This window comes from Schistocerca piceifrons, chromosome 5 (genome assembly GCF_021461385.2).
Source record: "Schistocerca piceifrons isolate TAMUIC-IGC-003096 chromosome 5, iqSchPice1.1, whole genome shotgun sequence".
NCBI lineage: Eukaryota > Metazoa > Arthropoda > Insecta > Orthoptera > Acrididae > Schistocerca > Schistocerca piceifrons.
The window spans coordinates 440,212,156-440,238,144 of NC_060142.1; the positions used below are offsets into that span (position 1 = coordinate 440,212,156).

General features: G+C 39.4%; 1 protein-coding gene across 1 annotated transcript in view; it reads right to left on the reverse strand.

The window, feature by feature from the left end:
• The window catches only part of LOC124798416 (murinoglobulin-1-like), a 288,271-nt gene that overhangs the window by 44,577 nt on the left and 217,705 nt on the right, over positions 1–25,989 (reverse strand). The window contains exon 27 of the mRNA XM_047261813.1: positions 6,639–6,759. Within this exon, the coding sequence (XP_047117769.1) occupies positions 6,639–6,759 (121 nt within the window). The remainder of the gene's footprint in view (positions 1–6,638; positions 6,760–25,989) is intronic.

The window sequence follows — 25,989 nt, forward strand, 5'->3', positions numbered from 1 at the left end:
TCTAGAATAGGACTACAGTTCAAAGTGAAAACAGAATTGGACCATCTAAATATAGAAAAACATTTCGAATCATGTGCCATAGAGTTAAAAACTGAGGAGAAGAGTGAAAAACTAGTTGTCATTACAATATATAGATCTCCACTGGGTGACAAAAACATATTCTTCAAAAAAATAGAAGCAGCATTAAACACTTTTTATAGTAATGAAGTGAAATTATTTTTATGTGGAGATTTTAATATTAACCTGTTAATTGAAAGTGATGAAAAAAGACAGCTTTTGAGTATACTCAGCAGCTTCCACATGAAACCACTCTTTACACATGCCACCAGAATAACAGAACTGTCATCTTCTCTTTTAGACAATATTTTCACAAATATGGAGAATGGTATCACTGAGCCACTAAACGTAAACTTAGGTCTTTCGGATCACAATACACTATTAACATACATAAATTACTCTATCCCCAAGGCAGTAAAATATAAGTGGGGATACAAAAGGCACTTCTATACAGAAAAAGTGAATACTTTCATCCAGTTGTTAGCTACATCTACATCTACATCTACATTTATACTCCGCAAGCCACCCAACGGTGTGTGGCGGAGTGCACTTTACGTGCCACTGTCATTACCTCCCTTTCCTGTTCCAGTCGCGTATGGTTCGCGGGAAGAACGACTGTCTGAAAGCCTCCGTGCGCGCTCTAATCTCTCTAATTTTACATTCGTGATCTCCTCGGGAGGTATAAGTAGGGGGAAGCAATATATTCGATACCTCATCCAGAAACGCACCCTCTCGAAACCTGGCGAGCAAGCTACACCGCGATGCAGAGCGCCTCTCTTGCAGAGTCTGCCACTTGAGTTTATTAAACATCTTCGTAACACTATCACGGTTACCAAATAACCCTGTGACGAAACGCGCCGCTCTTCTTTGGATCTTCTCTATCTCCTCCGTCAGACCGATCTGGTACGGATCCCACACTGATGAGCAATACTCAAGTATAGGTCGAACGAGTGTTTTGTAAGCCACCTCTTTTGTTGATGGACTACATTTTCTAAGCACTTTCCCAATGAATCTCAACCTGGTACCCGCCTTACCAACAATTAATTTTATATGATCATTCCACTTCAAATCGTTCTGCACACATACTCTCAGATATTTTACAGAAGTAACTGCTACCAGTGTTTGTTCCGCTACCTGGGAAGATGTCTTTGCACAAACAACAACCGAGGAATCTTTCAATGCTTTTTGTAGTACATTCATGTCCCTATTTGAGAAGTGTTTCCCAAAAAAGCTCACAAAGATCAATGTCATGCCTAGGAACACAAGCCAGTGGATAACACCTGCTATTAGAGTATCTAGTCAAACACTAAAACATATCAGTCAGCTCAAAAAAGATAACAAAGATGTACACTTCACAGATTATGTTAAGACATACAAGAAAATTTACAGGAAGGTGATCAAAAAAGCCAAGACAATGCACAATGACAGTGTAATTGCTGGGTCAGCAAACAAATCGAAAGCTATATGGAATGTAATAAAAAAAGAAATAGGCCCAAGCAAAAATGTTAGAAATCCGGATGACTTTGTTTTAAAAGATGATCAAGGTGTGCTAGTCAGAAATCTTACTTTAGCAAATTTCAATAATGACTGCTTCATAAATAGTCCAATCAATCTGAGTAAAAATTGTTCTAAGATTAGTAGAACATCAATCCCAGAAGAACAAAGTGTTAATTCATTATTGCTACCTCCCACGAACAAAGTGGAAGTTAATCGAATAATTAAAAGCAATGAAGAATAAAATGTCCTCAGGGATTGACGAGATACCTTGCTCAGTCATGATGAGATGTGCTAGTGTCATATCAGCCCCACTCTCACACATCATAAACATATCATTTTCAGAAGGTGTCTTTCCACAACGATTAAAAATTGCAAAAGTAAAACCATTGTATAAAAAGGGCAATATACATGAAGTGGGAAACTATAGACCAATAGCTTTATTATCGGTATTTTCAAAAGTAATAGAGACAGTCATGAAAAACAGAATTACAAATTACCTCGAGAAATTCAATCTATTGTCTGTAAACCAACACGGCTTTCGCAAAGGAATGAGTACAGAGTCAGCCATCACCCAATTCATTGAAAATATTGTAACGGGGCTAGATAAGAACAACAGTACAATAGGAATAAATTTGGACCTCTCAAAGGCATTTGGTACAGTCCAACATGATACCTGCTAGACAAATTAGAATATGTCAGTATACGAGGAGTAGCTAAAAAGTGGTTTCAGTCATATCTCCATAATAGGAAACAGGAAGTAGAAATTGCAACAACAAACAGTAAAAACCAAAGTATTGTTTACAGATCAGATATTCAGACTGCACAAATTGGGATACCGCAGGGGAGTGTTCTAGGACCTCTCCTATTTCTTCTTTACATAAATGATATCAAGATTCCAGTAAATGGTACTCATATAACCCTGTTTGCGGATGACACAAATATTGTAGTAACTGACATAAACCGGGTATTGCCAACATCTGCAACCAGAGTTATAGAATATTTGCAAAATTGGTTTGAAGTGAACAAATTAACCATAAATATCTCTAAAACTAATTATATCCATTACAGGAAAGCAAAGTCACACTCTGATCTAGATCCCAGAATACAAAATAAAGAAATTGTGAGAGTTGCTACCACAAATTCTTAGGTGTACATATAGACGAAAATTTAGACTGGAAATCCCATATCCTGTATCTCTCGCATAAGTTAAGCTCTGCTTGCTTTGCTTTACGTGTTATTAGTTTTGTATGTAGTAGGGAATGTAGCAGAGCTGTTTACTTTGCTTATATACATTCTGCTATTACCTATGGCCTCACCTTCTGGGGTCATAGCAAGAAAAATCTCAAAACCATCTTCACTATACAAAAACGAGCTGTTAGAATAATTACCAACAGTTCAAGGCTAACTCCTTCAAAGCAATTATTTATACAGCTGAATGTTCTACCCCTACCGTGCCTCTATATACAGAAAAGCGTAATTAATGTAAAAAGAAATATTAACAATTTCCAATCCAACTCGGATCTACATACTTACAACACAAGAAAGTGCAATGACATTCATATAAAAAGAGTTAACAAGGCTTTGGCGCAGAAACAAACAAACATACAAGGAAGCAGATTGTATAACAAACTACCGGTAAAGATAAAAGAAATAAAAAAATTGTCTTCATTTAAAGAAGCAGTATTCAAATTTTTAATGACCAACTGCTATTATAGTGTAAAAGAATACCTGGAATAGCTTCATACTAAACAATTATATTTATGTACTCTGTGCCAATAGTAATTTCTATCTGACTGTTGCTATAATCTAAATAAATAATATGTACAAAAGTGCTAGGATTGTATGTGTTATATCTACAGGGTGTTTCAAAAACGACCGGTATATTTGAAACGGCAATAAAAACTAAATGAGCAGCGATAGAAATACACCGTTTGTTGCGATATGCTTGGGACAACAGTACATTTTCAGGCAGACAAACTTTCGAAATTACAGTAGTTACAATTTTCAACAACAGATGGCGCTGCGGTCTGGGAAACTCTATAGTACAATATTTTCCACATATCCACCATGTGTAGCAATAATATGGCGTAGTCTCTGAATGAAATTACCTGAAACATTTGACAACATGTCTGGCGGAATGGCTTCACAGCAGATGAGATGTACTGCTTCAGCTGTTCTATTGTTTCTGGATTCTGGCGGTACACCTGGTCTTTCAAGTGTCCCCACAGAAAGAAGTCACAGGGGTTCATGTCTGGCGAATAGGGAGGCCAATCCATGCCACCTCCTGTATGTTTCGGATAGCCCAAAGCAATCACACGATCATCGAAATATTCATTCAGGAAATTAAAGACGTCGGCCGTGCGATGTGGCCGGGCACCATCTTGCATAAACCACGAGGTGTTCGCAGTGTCGTCTAAGGCAGTTTGTACCGCCACAAATTCACGAAGAATGTCCAGATAGCGTGATGCAGTAATCATTTCGGATCTGAAAAATGGGCCAATGATTCCTTTGGAAGAAATGGCGGCCCAGACCAGTACTTTTTGAGGATGCAGGGACGATGGGACTGCAACATGGGGCTTTTCGGTTCCCCATATGCGCCAGTTCTGTTTATTGACGAAGCCGTCCAGGTAAAAATAAGCTTCGTCAGTAAACCAAATGCTGCCCACATGCATATCGCCGTCATCAATCCTGTGCACTATATCATTAGCGAATGTCTCTCGTGCAGCAATGGTAGCAGCGCTGAGGGGTTGCCGTGTTTGAATTTTGTATGGATAGAGGTGTAAACTCTGGCGCATGAGACGATACGTGGACGTTGGCGTCATTTGGACCGTAGCTGCAACATGGCGAACGGAAACCTGAGGCCGCTGTTGGATCACCTGCTGGACTAGCTGCGCGTTGCCCTCTGTGGTTGCCATACGCGGTCGCCCTACCTTTCCAGCATGTTCATCCGTCACGTTCCCAGTCCGTTGAAATTTTTCAAACAGATCCTTTATTGTATTGCTTTTTGGTCCTTTGGTTACATTAAACCTCCGTTGAAAACTTCGTCTTGTTGCAACAACACTGTGTTCTAGGCGGTGGAATTCCAACACCAGAAAAATCCTCTGTTCTAAGGAATAAACCATGTTGTCTACAGCACACTTGCACGTTGTGAACAGCACACGCTTACAGCAGAAAGACGACGTACAGAATGGCGCACCCACAGACTGCGTTGTCTTCTATATCTTTCACATCACTTGCAGCGCCATCTGTTGTTGAAAATTGTAACTACTGTAATTTTGAAATGTTTGTCCGCCTGAAAATTTACTGTTGTCCCAAGCATATTGCAACAAACGGTGTATTTCTATCACTGCTCGTTTAGTTTTTATTGCCGTTTCAAATATACCGGTCATTTTTGAAACACCCTGTAAATATCAACTGTGTATTCCATGTAAAAAGTCTTTCTCATACATCAATGTAAATAATCAAAGTTGTACATGCTATTTCAATGTGGTCTGATGTTATGTAGTCTACTATGCACATCTGTATTTTGTATAGTATTGTTAACCCTATATGTGTGTATATATATACTATGTATTTTTGGACGAAATCCATGCAATGTACATTGTCTCTGGATGAATAAACTACTACTACTACTACTATTGATGTTTGGGCACTGATCTACAAAGTAAGTGCGAATAAAATCAAAGAGATCAAGTCATAAGACTCCCTCATCTTTCCTGATATGTGGTTATTGATGACTCAGCACTTCAGCTATTCAGTGGGTTCATTTACGAAGAACATATATATATATATATATATATATATATATATTAACCATACATCAGAGAACTTTCATAGTTTGAGATCTAATAGGTTATGATCTATGAACTTGCAATATCAATTATATAGATGTTAACTATGAATATTAGTTCTGTAGCTCTTGGGGAGCCAATGCAAACACACTCAGAATAACAGTACTGACTTTAGTTCCTTCATCTGTAAAGTAAGGCCATATCATCAGCTGAGTTAGGCCATGCACATTATCCACTTGCATTTTCAGTGGCTCGCTTGTGCTAAGCAACATTACTATAACTCGAGCAAGAAGAGAGCAAGCTCTTACTTGATTATGGATAATACAGAAGAATCAATATCTCCTCATACACAATATCATTCAGCAGAGTTCCACAACCTGGCTGAAATGTTGTCAACAAGCCTGGAGAATAACTATACTTTCAATCCTGTGGCTGCCTGCAAATTGAAGTGTTCACTTTCACTCCAGGAAGACTTCTTGTGACTCAAGAATCTAACTATCAAACTCCAGCACTTCATTTTCCCTTGTGCCACCTGATGCAAACTGAATCAAATCAGCTGTGGGGTAGAGAAATAGCTGGAGTGGTCAGAATCCCCAAGATGTGACTGTTGTGAGTTGGTATAGGTGGTGCCACAAGTCGTTCAGGCCAGTCTCTCATGTTTTCACCAGATCCCTGGAAGAACTACATCAATCTGCCCCTAAAGCAGTTGAGTGGTTGCAAAACCTGAACAATAACCTTTGATTATTTTTCCTTTACCTTATTCAGCTGGTTGTTTATAATTTTTGTTTTTGCATTTTTTAATGCACCAGTACCTGTATTTCTCTAGACACATCAAACATTAAACAAGAGCGAGAGATGGTGAGGCAGGGACCCCTTGCTGTTGAGTGTCATACATTCTGTTTCACTGGAGACATTCTGTTCTTGTACTGCATCAGATTTGCCACTCATATAATCAAAGAGCGCCAGTGTTGATCCTACCACAGCCAACAATGAGACTAGTCACTGTGACTCTACAGTGATACAGTGGATGAGCAACCTGGATACTCTAATTTAAATCTGCAGGAATGATTTCAACAAGTTACAGTGCAGCATGTACCTATAACTACATGTATTTGAAACAACCACATAGATGCATATATTATTTATTGCTACTAAAATTTCAGGGACTTTGGAAATTGGACGTATTTGTGCTGGATTGCTCGAAAGGTAATATAATGAGCAATGAATTTTTCTATCAGACTTCAATACTCTGTTGACGTGTAAGTGGCTAGATATGAAATGCAAATGGCTTACCAGTGTTTTCCACAGTGGCTGTTGACTCTGCCTGTTCATCCATAAGAATGTTTCTGCTACCAATTTCAGGCTGTGGAAGTGGCAGTCTCTCATTTCGACACCCTGCATCAGTAGAATATCTCTGCACAGAAAGACACACATCTGTAAAACACATTCACAATGAAACTGCAGTGTCTTAAAAATGTGAGAATTCTTTTAAAAAGTTCACTCAGGTGAAACAAAATACTGTTTTTTACTAACTGTAAAACAAGACACCTTTTTCAAAATTGTGTCATTCAAATACACAGCATCATCTTACATTAGCAGACTAAGCTTTGGTTGTGGAGGACAAGGTTTATACATTGTGTAATGGCTTAACATAGGAGTTATCTTACATTTACAGAAACAGCTGTGATAGTGGAGTTCACTAAGAGAATTCAACCTGCAGCTCTTGCTTTTTATGAATATCTACCACACTTAAACTGTAGTTCACCTGAATCCAAATCCTATCAGAACTGAACTGTCATTACATATGAAGAGCTATTCAAGAGTAGTACACATTTTTACAGGGAACAAATTGATTCTAACATAAATATGTTCCCATCAAATACTTAAAAAAATGACACTAATGCTGCTAATACTACACAGCAGTGTTGATTTTCAAGACACAACAAATAATGAACCAAGTAAACTGTTAGTCCAGAGTATTCCAATTTCTGCACTAGGGAGCTGAGAGGATGAAATGTTACTGACATTCAGTTCACTTGGATTGTCAATGTTGTAACAACGGTAAATTGTAGCAATTGATAATGGATGCAAATAATAGCTGCGGTTCTATGTGTTTTTTGGTTCACAATCATTTCATGCAGGCAATAAAATGCTAATTTTCAAGTGGTTTATGAAACATGAATAGTTTTAAACTATTTCAACAAAACATCATCTGTGACTACAGTAAATAAGCTCATTTGTGTCACAGAGATTAAATGGGGAATAATGCTTTTGTAGTACTGCTGGTGTCTTTTGAATTCTTGTGTTAGAACATATAGTAACTAGGAGGTATTTTTATATGCTCTATCTGAAGCCATAGTTAAGAGAAGTCTTACAATACTGAATTATGCACTGCCCACAAAATTGTGCTACAGTGTAAAACAATTATTTATTTTAATAAAAACAATGATTCAAATAAATCAACCTGCAATTATGACTTGCTTTTTTTTTCAAATTAAACACATATGCACTGAGTTTTAAGGATTTTGGGGAGTTTGAAATAAGAGAACTAGGGAGGAAAAGAAGAAACATACTGCATATGAAGCCATAAACAACTGCACAAAGGGCAATTTTTCCAACTGCATGTGGCCTGAAATTCAAAGAGTACTGGATGGTGCATGAAGTTGATGATGAGGGTGAGGTTTAGAGTAAAGAACAATTCAAGTTCAACAACTTCCCACAATATCCGAACAAAAGTTATATGTGGTTTAGCAACATGTAATAAGCATAAGGAAACAACATGACTATTTCTTAGGTCATAAGTGTAATCTGAACACAAGCCTGTTCATTCTGATATGTCACCAAATTTTATGATCAACAAGAAGGTTGGTAATGGTGTTCCTACATAAAGTTCTGCCCAGAACAATAGTTTTGCTACATACTCTGGTGGATGGAAAGAAGCTGCCACCATTTTGAATTCTTGAGAGGAAAACCATACTGAAAGAGAAACTGTATTCAGGAGCTATCTTTTGACATCAAGAAAAGGGATGTGTAACTAATGACCCTATACTAGTCAACTTTACAGCAGGAGAACGTTGGTGCTGGATCTTTTCGGGGATCACCACATTCAGAAAGTTAAAGACCTAGTATCAAAGAACAACATACACATACAGTACAGTCAATGAGACAAGGTACCCAACATCTGCAGTGAGGATGGGATGGCTGCTTCACATGTCTGCCTCAAACAATCACATAATACAACTGCACTATAGTACTTTCAACTTGAAGGGATTGATGCTGTTGTGATTAGATCTTTCATGACTCACCTCCAACAGCTTTACAGTGAGTGTCGCTCCCTCCCCCAAGGAGACCATGCTGGTACACCAGGTGGGAGACAGGAAATCCTCAATAGCCATGACAAGGCAGTGGTTGCCTACTAGGTGCAACAGAATCTCAAGTGAATCTACAATGAAAGGATTCAAAAAGTGCTGTGTATATATGCCATGACATGGAAGGCTCAAAAGAGGATGTAGTAAGGGCGCATGCCAGGAAGAAAAAATTGCTAGTATGCTTACAAATGAACATCAAGAGTGGTGATGATTATACTGATGGTGATGAATAAAAAATACCAACACTACAGACAGCTAGCTTAGATAGTAAGCACAGAATAGGGTCTGAAGATAAGCCATTTCATTTTGTTTATTTTATTTCTTTTTGTATTGTGACAATGTTTACAATCAATAAACGGTGTAAGTTGACAATACGTATTGTTAACTTTTTCAGCAGATCTTAAGATTTGTATCAGTAAAACAGTTTATAATTTTGAAAGTCAAGTACAGATGTTTACTAATTAACAGTTCACTCTTGTAGGATATAGAAAGGAAAGGGATGTTTAATGTGTTACTTTAGTTTTGCTGTTTGCATTTTTTGTGGATCGTAACTGTAATATCATGTTATGATGTGGAACAAGTCTGTTTTGAAATTGTAGTTCACAAATACACACAGTATGCAATACGTCCAATGCTTGAACATGCTGTGAGTATCCTTTTGTCATTTTCTAAGTTCTTCAAGTAAAGTATGCTCTATTCTGCAAATGAAATGGTGTATACAGTTGAAGCTTACATCATCGCTGGTTTGTTTAAGAAGAGTCATGAATTTTTTATGAGCAATTTCTGAATCCAAGTGTTCCCACAAAACACAGTGTTCTGAAGTTGATAACAAAATTGTGGTTCAGTGGTAGTGTGTCTAATTCTGAGCATAATCATAAGCTTTCTGTTTGAATTCTAGAAGCAGATGCAAACATTTTGCTAGAATACCACTGCTAGCCTGAAAAAAGGTGTCACACAGCTTTGGCTACAGACAGATATTAAATATCCATCTTGTGTCTCTGTAGTTATGTGCCTAGAGCTGTAACCTTGCTGTGTTTAATCCATTCAGGCATGACTTCCAGTTGATAAAGGAAAGCGGGTTAAGTACTGCAAATGGCAGCTTAAGAGTACAGTGGACTGTGAACTTGAGCCAACACTATATTTTTGAGTGATGAAGTCTTGTTTCACCTCTGTAGCCATTTGAATAGCCAAACTGCTACTGGACTACTAAAAGTCCTCAGATAGTGCATCAAGTTCCCTTCCACAGTGACAAAAACTTAAGTTTAGTGCACGGATTCTAGTAGTTAAATTGTCAGTCCCATGTGTTTTGAAACCACTGCCAATAAAGACATTTATCCTCAAATTTTTGAAAATTTCTACTCTAAGATAAATGAACACAAAAGGCTGTAGTACTTTTCCAGAAAGATGGAGCTACTTGCCACATGTCTCATCAATAGCTGTCTCATATTCAAGAAGCCTTTGCAGAAGAATATGCAGTAAGTAAAGGTTTGTGAGTGCTTCAATTGCTGGAGTTGTCTGCATGTGACATTTATCTATGGGGGTATTTAAGAAAAAGTTTATGAAAATCATCCTAAAATGGTAGTCAACTAAAAGAAAACATATTCTAAGTTATTCACATGAAGCATGCCATATTCTGTGAATGAAATGATGTATACAGTTGAAGCTTGCATCAATACTGGTTTGTTTAAGAAGACTCATGAGTTTTTTATGAGCAATTTTTTAATTCAAGTGCCCTGGCAAGAACAGTTCAGTAGAAAAAAAATCAATGTTTCATTTCTCTATGAGTGATTTTGAATGTGATGTCACAAACACAAAAATGCATGGAGGTGCAGGACAACTATTTTCCATACAGATTGAAAATTTTTTATTCTTGCAATTTTTAAAAGTATTTTGTGATTTCAAATAAAATGAAGTTTTCCTGTAACAAACTGGGACCACTTCTATGTTGAATGTGATGTATTGTTACACATTCAGAAATTATGCAATAGAGTAAAAGATTTTCTGTAGCATACTAAGTCTGGGTGAAGTAATTTCTTCTTCTAGCACTACATTTGTAAATCTTATTGTCGTTTTTCACTTGTGATAGAGTGTTGGCAACAAATTTCACTTCCTGTCAGTGTCTGAGCAAATAGGCTGCAAGGGTTCTGTGAATGATGCCCTGACCTTTTTGCGAAATGCTTTCCCTAACAAAATCATCCAAATGCATATTAGACCTGTTACAGTATCAGAAATTGAAAGAACAATTGCCTCCATGAAAACCAAGAACTCCTGTGGAGTAGACAATATTTCTAGCAAATTGTTAAAGCAGTGTTGTACTTCTGTAAGCAATATACTGTGTCATATTTTCAATGCCTCTTTGCAGCAAGGAATTGTTCCTGATAGACTAAAGTATGCTATCGTGAAGCCTCTCTTTAAGAAAGGGGAGAAAACTGATGTTAAAAATTTCAGACCAATATCTCTCCTGACTGTGTTTTCAAAGGTACTAGAAAAGCTCATGTATTCTAGAATTTTAGAACACCTACATAAATTCAATATTCTCAGCAAACATCAGTTTGGTTTCCGGAAAGGTCTGTCAACTGAACAAGCAATATATGCTTTTATAGATAAGGTTTTGGAATCTCTAAATGAGAAAATGGTGACAACAGGGTTATTTTGTGATTTATGTAAAGCCTTTGACACTGTGAACCACCAAATACTGTTACTGAAGGCAGACCATCTAGGAATAAGTGGTGTAGCAAATAACTGGCTTCAGTCATACCTGACAGAGAGGAAACAGAAAGTAGTCTTAGATAAGTCAGACAATTTGTGTGGTGGAATGATTTCATCGGAATGGAGAGACATAAATTGTGGAGTTCCACAGGGCTCTATTCTTGGTCCTTTACTGTTCCTGTTATTTATAAATGATTTACCTTATTCTTCAATGATTCAGTGCAATTTTACCATCTTTGCAGATGATACTAACATGATGGTTAATGGTCTTAATTGTGAAAATGTTCAAGAGTCTGTTAATACTATTCTTATAGATTTAATGAAATGGTTTACTGCAAATGGTCTTTCACTTAACCTGAGTAAGACTAATTATATTCAGTTCACCCCAACTGCCAAAACTGAGGAAGAAATGACTGTTAAATATGCCACACAGGTCATAGAAAGAGTGGAAGTAACAAAGTTTCTAGGCGTGAAGATTGACTGTAAAGTAAACTGGTCCCATCACATTTTAGATCTTTACAAGAGACTCAGCTCTTCAGTTTTTGCAATGCGAATCATCTCTGTCAGTGCAAACTTAAGCATTAAAAAAGCTGCATACTATGGTTACTTCCATTCTTTGATGGCATATGGAATTATTTTCTGGGGAAATCAACCTCTTCCAAAGAAAATATTCATTGCTCAGAAGCGTGTTGTAAGAGTGATGTCTGGTGTAGATCCTAGATGCAGCTGCAGAAGCCTATTCCGGAATCTGGGAATTCTTACAACTACTTCTCAATATATATACTCACTTATGTGTTTCATAAGTAAAAACACTGATTTATACAAATGTAACAGTGAATACCATCAGTATAACACAAGGAGGAAACATGATTTCCACACTGAAGGTAAAAATTTGAAGATTGTGCAGAAGGGTGTACAGTCCTCTGGTATAAAGATATTTAATGCTCTTCCTCCAGAAATCAAATGTGAAATTGCCAACAAATCTACATTTAAAGAGCTTCTGAGGCAATTTCTTTTAGCCATGTCATTTTACAGTTTGGAAGAGTTTATGAAACACAGTGAGAAACGGCCTTAAAATAAGATGTATTATCATATAAATTGAACATTAAGCTGAACATTCTTGTCACATATGTAACTCTTTTAGTGTTAACTGCTTATATTTAACAGTCTGGGTTATATGACCTTTTCAGGTTTAATTTACTTTGTTTTATACCTGTAATCTGTAGGTCTAAGGATTCTCATTCCATTATATTGTGTTATGGATCATTGTAGTGGTTAAGTAACTTTATATTCTTTACCTGTAAACATAGTGTACAAGTACTTGTCATTGACAATGTAAAAATTGACACACACTACATCCATGTGAAATTGTCACAGTTGGATCCATGGTGTAAGAAATAAATAAATAAATAAAATAAATATGGGAGTTCTGTGAGATTGTTGTCAGTTGCCAACTGTTTAAGAAGCTGCCCACAAGAAGTTTGAGCATGTACATCACACATTATCCTCATTACACATTCTAATCAACAGTTACTTTGTTTCTTAATGATATGTTGCCCCAGAATACTTTCCCTTAAAATAGTTGTGAATGAAAACAAGAAAAGCAAGACAACTTTTTGACTTTCCCTCTGCAAAGTCTGCTGTTATATGTGATGCAAAAATTGCAGAGATTAGACTGCTAAGACTGTCTAAAACATGTGACTTCCAGTTCATGTTATTATCAGTATAAATACCTATTTTGAGTTTCTCTCATGAATTATTTCTAGATGTAGGTCAGCAATTGTGCAGTATAGAATTTTATATATTGTCTTTTATCTAATTTCAGTCACAGTCCATTTGCAAAGAGGCAGTTATTAATTTTGAAGAAAATTTTATTTACATTTTCAAGTGCTGAATTTTCTCCACTGGGGCTGATTATGATATTTGTACTTGTGTCATCACCAAAAAGGTCTGTTTCTGCTTGTTGGATCCATCATGGCAAATCATGTACACACAGGCTGAGGTGCTTAAGACAGACCATCTTAAATATATCCAGTGGTACACCTGTAGTGATTATTCCCCACTCTGAGGGCACTGTTTCATTGTGTACACTCTCTGGGTCTCTTAATGCAGTATTACGCATCCTTTTGGTCAGAAAATTCCATTTCCCAGCATGTTGACATTTAAATTTTGTACAGCCTATGCCTCAAACTGAAAAATAGTAGAAGGATGATTTGAAAAGTTCTCGAAACGGAATAGAGAAAAAGTACTTACATCACTCAAACTTTTTTATTTTTCAATGTAGTCTCCTTGTATATTAATGTACTTTGTCCAACAATGTTCCAGTGCCTTGATCCCATCTCAAACATGAGTTTAGTCTGGGCCTTCAAAATAGTTGTCAACTCCGGCTATAAACTCTTTGTTTGAAGTGGATCTTCGTCCACCAAGAAAAAATTTCAGTTTTTGGAACAGATGGCAGCCTGATGAAGCTATATCAGGTGAATAAGGTGGGTGTGGTAACAATTCATATCTTAGTTCATGTAATTTTGCATGGCGATGGCACATGTGGGGGTGTTGCAGTGTCTTGTTGCCGCACCCATCTTGCAAATAATTTTTTCATTTCTGATTCTTCAGTTAAAATGCGATATACCCTTTCATATGGTATCTGACGAGAGTGAGCAATTTCATGCACTACCAATTGGTGGTCCTCCATGACCATTTTGTGCACTTTTGCATTTCTGGAGTAGTGGTATGCCTTGGCAGACCACTGCACAGATCATCATCTAAACTCTCCCGACCAAGTTTAAATTCATTTGTCCACTTGGCAACAGTTGAATATTAAGCAGCAGAGTTCTCCAATGTATTCTGGAAATTGGCATGAATGTCCTTTGCTTTCATACCTTTTTTTATGAAGTACATAATCACTGCTCGAATATCGATTTTTCTACATCTTCACAAGTCACTACGCAGGAACAACAACAGAGCCATGTCACTACCACAGCTCTCTTTCAAGAGAATGTGTTTACAGGCAACAGCCCAATGAATATCACATGAACAACTCGTACTAGTGCTGGCCTCTCATTGTGATTCCGAGAACTTTTCAAACCACCATCGTATGTTCTTGTGTTTTTCTCAAGAGCACATACCCATAAATATATAAACACAGCTGCACTGTCTCAGCACTGTGACCCAGCTGGACTTCAAATGTGATGCCTGTAACCAAAGCACTTGTCAAAAAACACTTAATTCAATACACAACTTGTGAGGAGTCATAAGCATTATAGAAACACTGTTTACGTCCATGTCCATATCCTGAGAAACCTTTGGCAAACAACATATGGAGATGCACATGGAGACGATGTGGCCTGTCTTCTGGCAAGCATTACAAGTAGCACAGTGCTTAGGCATTCATGCTTGACAATTCAGAAAGGATAAGAGGGAAACAGAGAACACTGATGCTGGCCTTGTGGCACTCGCATCTGCTTGGACTGACCTTGGTCTGCTCAGTGCTTGGCCTGCATGTTTGCCACTGCCACTGCCACTTCCTTGTGCAAGCCATCTGTTGTCCTAGTGGGCACATTTTGTGCCATTACAGCCACATTACACCACACTTCAATTTGGTCACCCACTGTCCAAGAAACTTCAAAAGACTGTGCTATTTGCAGAACTTCTGCCAATGGGGGTTTTCACAAAGTAAAACCTTCTGGTCTGAAGCTTATCAGACAATCTTGTCACACACCACAGAGTCTGCATAAGAGTCATTATGGACATCGGTGGTGAACTGACACTGACACTTTTGTTGAAGACCATGAAGTTCAGCTGCCCAGGCCCTGTATGACTGATTTGGTTTCTTGCAGCGTTGGTAGAATCAACCTGTGCCCCTATGAAATGTACTCATTTGCGATGGTAAATGCATTCATTAGTGAGGATAGTTGGAGAATACACTGCACATGTGATCGAAAGTAAGAGCTGCTCTCATGTAAAGGAGCAAGCTGACACAGTAATTGATACATTTTGGGTGGAATCCATGAGAGGAAGAAGGCTTTGCACAAATTCAAGTCTGTCACACCAAAAGGTAAAAAATGTTGTCTGAGTCATTTTTATAAGCTTCCTGATCTTTGGCTGTATCATCATATGGGAGAAAATTGGGTAGATGCACCAGTGGAATGGTACCCTGTCTGTTAATGGAAGCCAACAAAGTGGTCACTGCCGAAGTAAGCTGCTGAATGAGGGCCAGTGGCGTGGCATCCATTATGACTATCTTGACAAGAGGGCACTTAAGAGACTGCACAGGCCAAAACTGTTCCAAACTTGTCACCAATCATGTAGTAACCAAGTAACACACAAAACTGATCCAATTAACACATATATGGCTTTATTCATAAACTGCTGAACTATTAACAGAAATAAGCCTCACAGAAGTCCATACACTACAAGACACAGAACTACTGGTGTGAGTGGCACAACTTGATGAATACAGAGATCGTCATTCAGCACTGCTCTGCATATACATATGTGCGAATCACTGGCACTAGAGACCACACTATGTGCTCACCCCCCACAGGCAGCCTCCAGTGGCCACTGATATATTTGATGGCTGATTCAAACACACATGCATGGTGACACCACAATCGAAACACACACATGCACTAGTAGCAGGATACAGCAGAAATAATGTCAGAATTATGTCTAGCAGTCATTAAGATAGATTAATCAGGCTGTAAAATTAATGTGAATATCATATTCAACACATATTCAACAAAACTATGTATGGTGAATGAGATGGAACAAGAGAAAGAAAGAAAGAAAGAAAGAAAGGAAAGATAATAAATGGACAGAGAATGAGTGAGAGAAAAATGAAAAATATGGAGACAGCAACGAAGGATGTGCACCTCAAGGTTACATGGTACAAGGGAGCCACATGTAGCTTAGCTTATGAACCTGAGTCATTTCGTATAAGACACACACACACAAACACACCTGAAATTATTATAATGCCAGTGATCAAGTGTCAAATTATTTGAAAAACAGTATCAAAGTTTGAAGCACTCCTAAAAGGCAGTGGAGCTCATTCAGTATTGGTTACTGAAGTCCATATCAAAAGGGCATGGCTAATGGGTGACGGAGATTAAATATTCGTTGCATGGACAAGACACTCAGCACCATCAGAATTTGAATGTATGATTTGTTCCTACTATCGAACACAAGACCCACCCCTGACATAATAGAAAACTTTAATGAAAATCTCACAAAGGAGTTAGCGCAAGTTGTGATCACAAATGCAGCTGAGTTGTGGTTTGTATGAATATGTTTGAGGTGCTGATTACAAAAATGTATGAACTAAGTGTCATTACCAATTATGCTGCAAGCTATGAAGATTCGATTGCCAATTACCCTGTTAGCTACAAAGATATGAAATCCACTAACAGTGGACCATACCTAACATGATATCATGAGTTTAGTAACTGTAGTCTTGTAAACAGTGTCCCTCTAGCTAATTCAGTTATTTGCAGTGTATGCTATGGTTGACACACACTGTGCCATATAAAAGGTCACCTGACAAAGTGTCCAGGGCAATGTCTAGGTGAACTAGACAGACATTACACAAAAGAGCAATGAAATCAGTGTAACAGTGACCCCTGTCTGCATTGCATCAACCTCGGCAGTTAATCTGTCTGGTTGTGACTTTACTGAATTCACAGTGTGTGACATTACTCTCACTGTGAACATAATCATGTGATAAGGAATCCTGCATTCATAGTCAGTGTGATAGGTGAAACAGTGGCAACCAGTGGTAATGATGTACATCACAAAAATACAATAGACTATATTGAAGAATATGAATACACTGAAGACTTGTCTGATTGTGAGAAACTTATGGATGATACAGAACCTGACAGTGGTGAAGAGTTGTTACAAAGTGATGGAGGCCAGTTGTCTGCCAAGTTCTCCAAAGGAAAACAAGTGGAAGGATATATATTTTAAAGGAATTAACCGAATCCCAGGATTCTGTGGAAACTAAAAGATTAAGCTTCTATACAGTGCAGAAACAAAATCATATGGTGCAAAACATACATTGTCTATGATATTTACATCTTGTAATATAATAGAGGGAAACATTTCACACGGGAAAAATATATTTAAAAACAAAGATGATGTGACTTACCATACGAAAGCGCTGGCACGTCGATAGACACACAAACAAACATATACATACACACAAAATTCTAGCTTTCGCAACCAATGGTTGCTTCGTCAGGAAAGAGGGAAGGAGAGGGAAAGACGAAAGGATGTGGGTTTTAAGGGAGAGGGTAAGGGGTCATTCCAATCCCGGGAGTGGAAAGACTTATCTTAGGGGGAAAAAAGGACAGGTATACACTCGCGCACACACACATATCCATCCACACATACACAGACACAAGCAGACATTTGTAAAGGCAAAGAGTTTGGGCAGAGATGTCAGTCGGGGCGGAAGTACAGAGGCAAAGATGTTGTTGAAAGACAGGTGAGGTAAGAGCGGCGGCAACTTGAAATTAGTGGAGGTTGAGGCCTGGCGGATAACGAGAAGAGAGGATATACTGAAGGGCAAGTTCCCATCTCCGGAGTTCTGACAGGTTGGTGTTAGTGGGAAGTATCCAGATAACCCGGACGGTGTAACACTGTGCCAAGATGTGCTGGCCGTGCACCAAGGCATGTTTAGCCACAGGGTGATCCTCATTACCAACAAACACTGTCTGCCTGTGTCCATTCATGTGAATGGACAGTTTGTTGCTGGTCATTCCCACATAGAAAGCTTCACAGTGTAGGCAGGTCAGTTGGTAAATCACGGTGGGTGCTTTCACACGTGGCTCTGCCTTTGATCGTGTACACCTTCCAGGTTACAGGACTGGATTAGGTGGTGGTGGGAGGGTGCATTGGACAGGTTTTACACTGGGGGCGGTTACAAGGGTAGGAGCCGGAGGGTAAGGAAGGTGGTTTGGGGATTTCATAGGGATGAACTAAGAGGTTACGAAGGTTAGGTGGATGGCAGAAAGACACTCTTGGTGGCGTGGGGAGGATTTCATGAAGGATGGATCTCATTTCAGGGCAGGATTTGAGGAAGTCGTATCCCTGCTGGAGAGCCACATTCAGAGTCTGATCCAGTCCCGGAAAGTATCCTGTCACAAGTGGGGCACTTTTGTGGTTCTTCTGTGGGAGGTTCTGGGTTTGAAGGGACGAGGAAGTGGCTCTGGTTATTTGCTTCTGTACCAGGTCGGGAGGGTAGTTCCGGGATGTGAAAGCTGTTTTCAGGTTGTTGGTGTAATGGTTTAGGGATTCCGGGATGGAGCAGATTCGTTTGCCATGAAGACCTAGGCTGTAGGGAAGGGACCGTTTGATGTGGAATGGGTGGCAGCTGTCATAATTGAGGTACTGTTACTTGTTGGTGGGTTTGATGTGGATGGACGTGTGAAGCTGGCCATTGGACAGATGGAGGTCGACGTCAAGGAAAGTGGCATGGGATTTGGAGTAGGACCAGGTGAATCTGATGGAACCAAAGGAGTTGAGGTTGGAGAGGAAATTCTGGAGTTCTTCTTCACTGTGAGTCCAGATCATGAAGATGTCATCAATAAATCTGTACCAAACTTTGGGTTGGCAGGCCTGGGTAACCAAGAAGGCTTCCTCTAAGCGACCCATGAATAGGTTGGTGTACGAGGGGGCCATCCTGGTACCCATGGCTGTTCCCTTTAATTGTTGGTATGTCTGGCCTTCAAAAAATTATCCAATCTCCTGGTTTCCCACCTCCGGAAAGGCAACTCACTCACCCTTCACAACCTTTCCAGCAAACCTCAACCTCCTCTCATTGCACACAAACCCAGTCTCTCCCATCTACTCAATCTCCCACTTCCAGCTCCACTCCCTCCAAAACCTCAAAATTCCAATCAACGCAATCTGGAACCACAACACCCCAATTCAGTAGTTAACATTTCCTCCAAACCTCTCTCCCAAAAACCTCTGTCCTATCCAAAGGCCTCACCATCAGCCCCACTCCCAGATTCAACCAAACAGCCCTCGTCAAAGATTTACTGTCCTACACTCGTACTCTCTGCTGGAAATATCACTTTGCCATGAAGAAAAATGATCCTAATCCTACTCCTAATGATCCAACTCCCCAAGACACTATCCAAATTGAACCCTGCCTGGAACAGTTCCGTCCTCCGTCACAGCGGGACCCACCTCCTCTTCCTCAAAATCACCCTCTCCAAACCTTCCAGGAATTTCTGACTTCCAGCCTTGCTTCTCAATCCTTCTTAAAAAACCTTAATCCTCCCCCCAACATCACCACTGCTGAAGCCCAAGCTATCCATGATCTGAAGGCTGACCGATCCATCGTCATTCTTCCGGTGGAAAAGGGTTCCACGACCGTGGTACTTGATCGTCGGGAGTATGTGGCTGAGGGACTGCGTCAGCTTTCAGACAACACCACATACAAAGTTTGCCAAGGTAATCCCATTCCTGAGGTCCAGGCAGAGCTTCAAGGAATCCTCAGAACCTTAGGCCCCCTACAAAACCCTTCACCTGACTCCATCAACCTCCTGACCCCACCGACACCCCGCACCCCTACCTTCTACCTTCTTCCTAAAATTCACAAACCCAATCATCCCGGCTGCCCCATTGTAGCTGGTTACCAAGCCCCCACAGAACGTATCTCTGCCTACGTAGATCAACACCTACAACCCATTACATGCAGTCTCCCATCCTTCATCAAAGACACCAACCACTTTCTCGAACGCCTGGAATCCTTACCCAATCTATTACCCCCAGAAACCATCCTTGTAACCATTGATGCCACTTCCTTATACACAAATATTCCGCACGTCCAGGGCCTCACTGCGATGGAGCACTTCCTTTCACGCCGATCACCTGCCACCCTACCTAAAGCCTCTTTCCTCATTACCTTAGCCAGCTTCATCCTGACCCACAACTTCTTGACTTTTGAAGGCCAGACATACCAACAATTAAAGGGAACAGCCATGGGTACCAGGATGGCCCCCTCGTACACCAACCTATTCATGGGTCGCTTAGAGGAAGCCTTCTTGGTTACCCAGGCCTGCCAACCCAAAGTTTGGTACAGATTTATTGATGACATCTTCATGATTTGGACTCACAGTGAAGAAGAACTCCAGAATTTCCTCTCCAACCTCAACTCCTTTGGTTCCATCAGATTCACCTGGTCCTACTCCAAATCCCATGCCACTTTCCTTGACGTCGACCTCCATCTGTCCAATGGCCAGCTTCACACGTCCATCCACATCAAACCCACCAACAAGTAACAGTACCTCAATTATGACAGCTGCCACCCATTCCACATCAAACGGTCCCTTCCCTACAGCCTAGGTCTTCGTGGCAAATGAATCTGCTCCAGCCCGGAATCCCTAAACCATTACACCAACAACCTGAAAACAGCTTTCACATCCCGGAACTACCCTCCCGACCTGGTACAGAAGCAAATAACCAGAGCCACTTCCTCGTCCCTTCAAACCCAGAACCTCCCACAGAAGAACCACAAAAGTGCCCCACTTGTGACAGGATACTTTCCAGGACTGGATCAGACTCTGAATGTGGCTCTCCAGCAGGGATACGACTTCCTCAAATCCTGCCCTGAAATGAGATCCATCCTTCATGAAATCCTCCCCACGCCACCAAGAGTGTCTTTCCGCCGTCCACCTAACCTTCGTAACCTCTTAGTTCATCCCTATGAAATCCCCAAACCACCTTCCTTACCCTCTGGCTCCTACCCTTGTAACCGGCCCCGGTGTAAAACCTGTCCAATGCACCGTCCCACCACCACCTACTCCAGTCCTGTAACCCGGAAGGTGTACACGATCAAAGGCAGAGCCACGTGTGAAAGCACCCACGTGATTTACCTACTGACCTGCCTACACTGTGAAGCTTTCTATGTGGGAATGACCAGCAACAAACCGTCCATTCGCATGAATGGACACAGGCAGACAGTGTTTGTTGGTAATGAGGATCACCCTGTGGCTAAACATGCCTTGGTGCACGGCCAGCACATCTTGGCACAGTGTTATACCGTCCGGGTTATCTGGATACTTCCCACTAACACCAACCTGTCAGAACTCCGGAGATGGGAACTTGCCCTTCAGTATATCCTCTCTTCTCGTTATCTGCCAGGCCTCAATCTCCGCTAATTTCAAGTTGCCGCTGCTCATACCTCACCTGTCTTTCAACAACATCTTTGCCTCTGTACTTCCGCCCCGACTGACATCTCTGCCCAAACTCTTTGCCTTTACAAATGTCTGCTTGTGTCTGTGTATGTGCGGATGGATATGTGTGTGTGTGCGAGTGTATGCCTGTCCTTTTTTCCCCCTAAGGTAAGTTTTTCCGCTCCCGGGATTGGAATGACCCCTTACCCTCTCCCTTAAAACCCACATCCTTTCGTCTTTCCCTCTCCTTCCCTCTTTCCTGACGAAGCAACCATTGGTTGCGAAAGCTAGAATTTTGTGTGTATGTATGTGTTTGTTTGGGTGTCTATCGACGTGCCAGCGCTTTCGTTTGGTAAGTCACATCATCTTTGTTTTTAGATATATTTACATCTTGTGGTAGAGAAAGGGGAGGAAGGCCAGCAGTCAAAATTTCACATGTTAGATGACTATGTAACTGAACAATTCTGGTTGGTGAGAACTGGTCTAGGTGCTAATGTTGAGACAGGGAGGTTTGTGCTTGGGTTTGTAAATGGCCCAAGAAATAGGAGTGACTCAATTTAGTGGATCTATCCTTGGCTGGGTTGGAGTGTCTGCATAGAGACATCATCTTGAGTCATGGGCAACAACAAATGTGTAATCAGTAAAGCCTGGAATATATGATTATATGAACAAAAGATGTGATTAGGGGGTAATGTCTTTAATTAGCACCATAGAATGTATACAGATTCGTAATACCGATCAAAGTGGTATACAGAAAGAACTTCACTCGTCGCAAACTCTGCACTTCAAGGGAGGCAAGTCAGTAAAAGCTCAGTACAGAATTAACATGCAACAATTCATTCTTACACCATCCAACTCCTTATGTTGGCAAGTGGATACATGTTTCCAATGATGCTGATAATTTAACAGGAAGCTAGAGGTCAGTTTCGAGTGTGAGTAGTATAACACATGTTGAAACTGCTCAATCTGATTCAAGTTGACTCACAGTCCTGCATAACCATGAAACAAATCCTGACACAATTCAGTCACTATGTCTGCTTCCCATACTCAGTGAAGTTGTCTCTTCTTCTGGTTGATTTGCTTGGGACATATTGTGACAGGATTCAGATGGATGTTATTCAACTGCAAAACATGGTGTATACAGTCAAGACCATCCCTTCCGGATGCACACCTTACATTCAGTCATTTGAAGTACTATTCTTCTGAGAGTTCAAGGTGGTGTTGAAGTGGACTGAATATCATAGCGTTCTACGAGTTCACGCCATCATCAAGGGGTTCAGTTTTGTGGATGGTGTGTACTGCACACAATCAGTTTTGTTCTCCAGTCTTCACAGACTTTGTTCAGTACTCCTGGACTGTAGCTCAATATGATAACTTCAGACCAGAGAGATTTCAAACACTGACAAAACATAATTTTGATGTTCAAATTCAGTGTGACTCAGGAGACTGCTTCATGCAGGCATTCATAAAGTGCTCTACTGCGATAAGCAATTCTGTTTCAGGCACTTTATATTCTGTGGTTGTGTTCATCCTCATAATCTTTTGCTAAGAGCTACCAAACCCGATTTTTTTAACTCGGTGACTGAACATTAGCATGACCGTCATATGCAGTGTAATTATCTACAGCAAATATTGTTCACATATTTTTAATGTACATGTAAAACTCTTTACATGCAAACCAAAATTTTGTTTCTATTTCTATAGCTACTTGCACTATCTCCCTTATCAGGTAACTAGTACAAATGTTCCTAATTAAACTGTCATATTACAGGGGACACTAAAACTAACCATAAATTGGGAATATCACAGTTTTGCAAGTGGAAGATGCATGAAGATATCCTGTGGAACAATACTACATGCTTTCTCTGGATACTAGTTAGAAAAGATGGCTCTGAAACGCACTTAAATATATTGGCTCTAATGGCAGCAAATCAGCCTGACCTCTCTGATGATGTCCATGCTGAATTGATATCAGCGACCAGGAGGCAGTTGCAGCAACAAAATATAAAGGTGACAAAAGCAAGAAGAAAAATGTACATGTTTAGTAAAGCATGATAAAGAGACAAGAACATGTAGAAGAACTTTGGCTCAAGCTTTCAACAATAGTTGACAAAGGATTGGATAGATTTGTGCCTAGTAGAGCAGTTCATGATGGAAGGGTCCCTCCAAGGTACATATTCTCCGTAAAGGAATCTCGAAAGAAACAGCAATTACTGCACAATATGCTTAAAACAAAGTATAGCATTGGAGACAGAGATGTGCTAAATGAAACATACTTGGCTGCTAAAACAGCAGTGGATGATTCATTCAATGATTACTTTAATAGAATCTTACCAAAAGACCTCCCACAAAAACCAAAGAAACTTTATTCATATGTCAACACTGTCAATAGCACTGCAGTTAGTGTCCTTACGTCTTCGGGTGATGTAGAAACTCAAACTTAGGGTATCAAAGCAAAACTAGAAATACTAAACTCTGTTTTCAAATGTTCCTTTACAAAGGAGAATCCAGGAGTACTGCACCAGTTTGATTCTTGCATGACTGAAAAGATGTGTTGGTGGCATTGAGAAACAAATGAAATGACTAAACAAGGGCTTAGGACTTGATAGAATCTCTATTATACTGTATAAAGAACTTGTGCTGAATTATCTCCACTTTTAACCATAATGTACTGTACATGAACAAAAACTTGTGCCCAATAGTTAGAAGAAAGCACAGGTCACACCAGTCCACAAAACAATCATCTAGTATCTTTGACATCCATTTGTTGTAAAATCACAATCTGAGCTCAAGTGTAATCAGACATCTCTAATAAAATGATCTCCTGCATACAAACAAGCATGGATTCTGGAAACATCAGTTTTCAATTGACCCCTTCTCTGTAGTTTGATGCTACACTCAGTTTTGATGAATCTTGAAGTCTCAGATCTTGCTGTAAAGATAAGATATCCCGGAAATTGATGTTGTGAAGGATAGTGTCAAATGATGTAGACCAAACAAGAAATGAATTTTAAAAGTGGTTCACACCAATTTATTTGCACTACACCATAATTGATGACCAGTTCCAGTTTTACAATCCACAGATTACACAGGTAATATATGGAAGAAAACTCATTCTGTCATTAAACACAAACATGGTATTTATTCAATTTGACAGTTGCATAATATAAAGTGACACTGATGTGAAAGTACCAGTGTACACAAAATTATTTGTAGTAAGATCAGCAGGATTAATAACACTGGCCAATAAATAATGGTGGTGGAGTATCAGCACTTTGAAGTTACGTGTTCACTATATCACATGAGACGTTATGTAGCAAAGTTATTTCATGTCTGCATACACTCTACATTAAATGACATATTTGTTGTGAGCATGAGCATCAGTGACAGAGTCTTTTTGTGGAGATTAGAGATTATACTTATGTCATCATCAACGTAATGCATAATCTGACACACCGATATTGCCTAGTTACTTGCCAGTCAAAGACACTGACGTAATCCAACTAGAGAGATGTTGTTATCCGTGTACTGTTTGGTTGCAGACTGGCAATTTTGGGGAGGGGTCGATATTTAAAGATAAGTATAAGAATATCAGGTGCCTTCTGAAATTACATAATGATTGGCAATTCGGATAGGCTAGATTTTACTATTTTCCATGGATTTTAAGACTTTACTATTGTTTGGTCTATGAAATATGTTATAGGTTAGTAATTCACAAAAGTACGGGAAATATTATTATTATGCATCTTCCAAAATGCCAATTTACAAGTATGGTATCCATCTTGAAATAAATATTTTATGTTTCTAAAGTATTCAAAATCTTATTTATTGACTGAATTAATTACTGAGAGGTGTTGTCTGATACAGAAAAAATACAACAATGAAATTATACTGTCAAAGTTCAGAATCTTTCAATTTTGAAAGAAAAATAGGCGATTGAAATTTTGAGGGTCTAAATCTTTAATGTCAATTATTTTGTAAGTTAATTATTTCAGATAATTCCAAAAATGTTCTCAGAAAGTCAGGAATGTCTTTTTTCAAGTCACTGATAACATTACCTCCTCTGCTGCTTATTAGCTCACAATGCCTTATGTTATACAGTGTTGTATTAACTTCAGTTAGCTGTAACTTTTAATTATTTCAACTTTTGGTACAACCAACTGCATCATTGTAATCATGAATATAAATAAAACAACTGAAATATAAGTGTAACTGTGATTTTGCATGAATAACAATTTTGCATATTCCTGTACAGATTACCTATTAATGTGCAACTGCATTATACACAGACTGGAAAAAAAGTTATTTTTGGGAGCATAAAACATGAGAGATGGATCAGATTTCAACTTGCTGCATTTCAAATTATGCAAAACCCAACTTGTA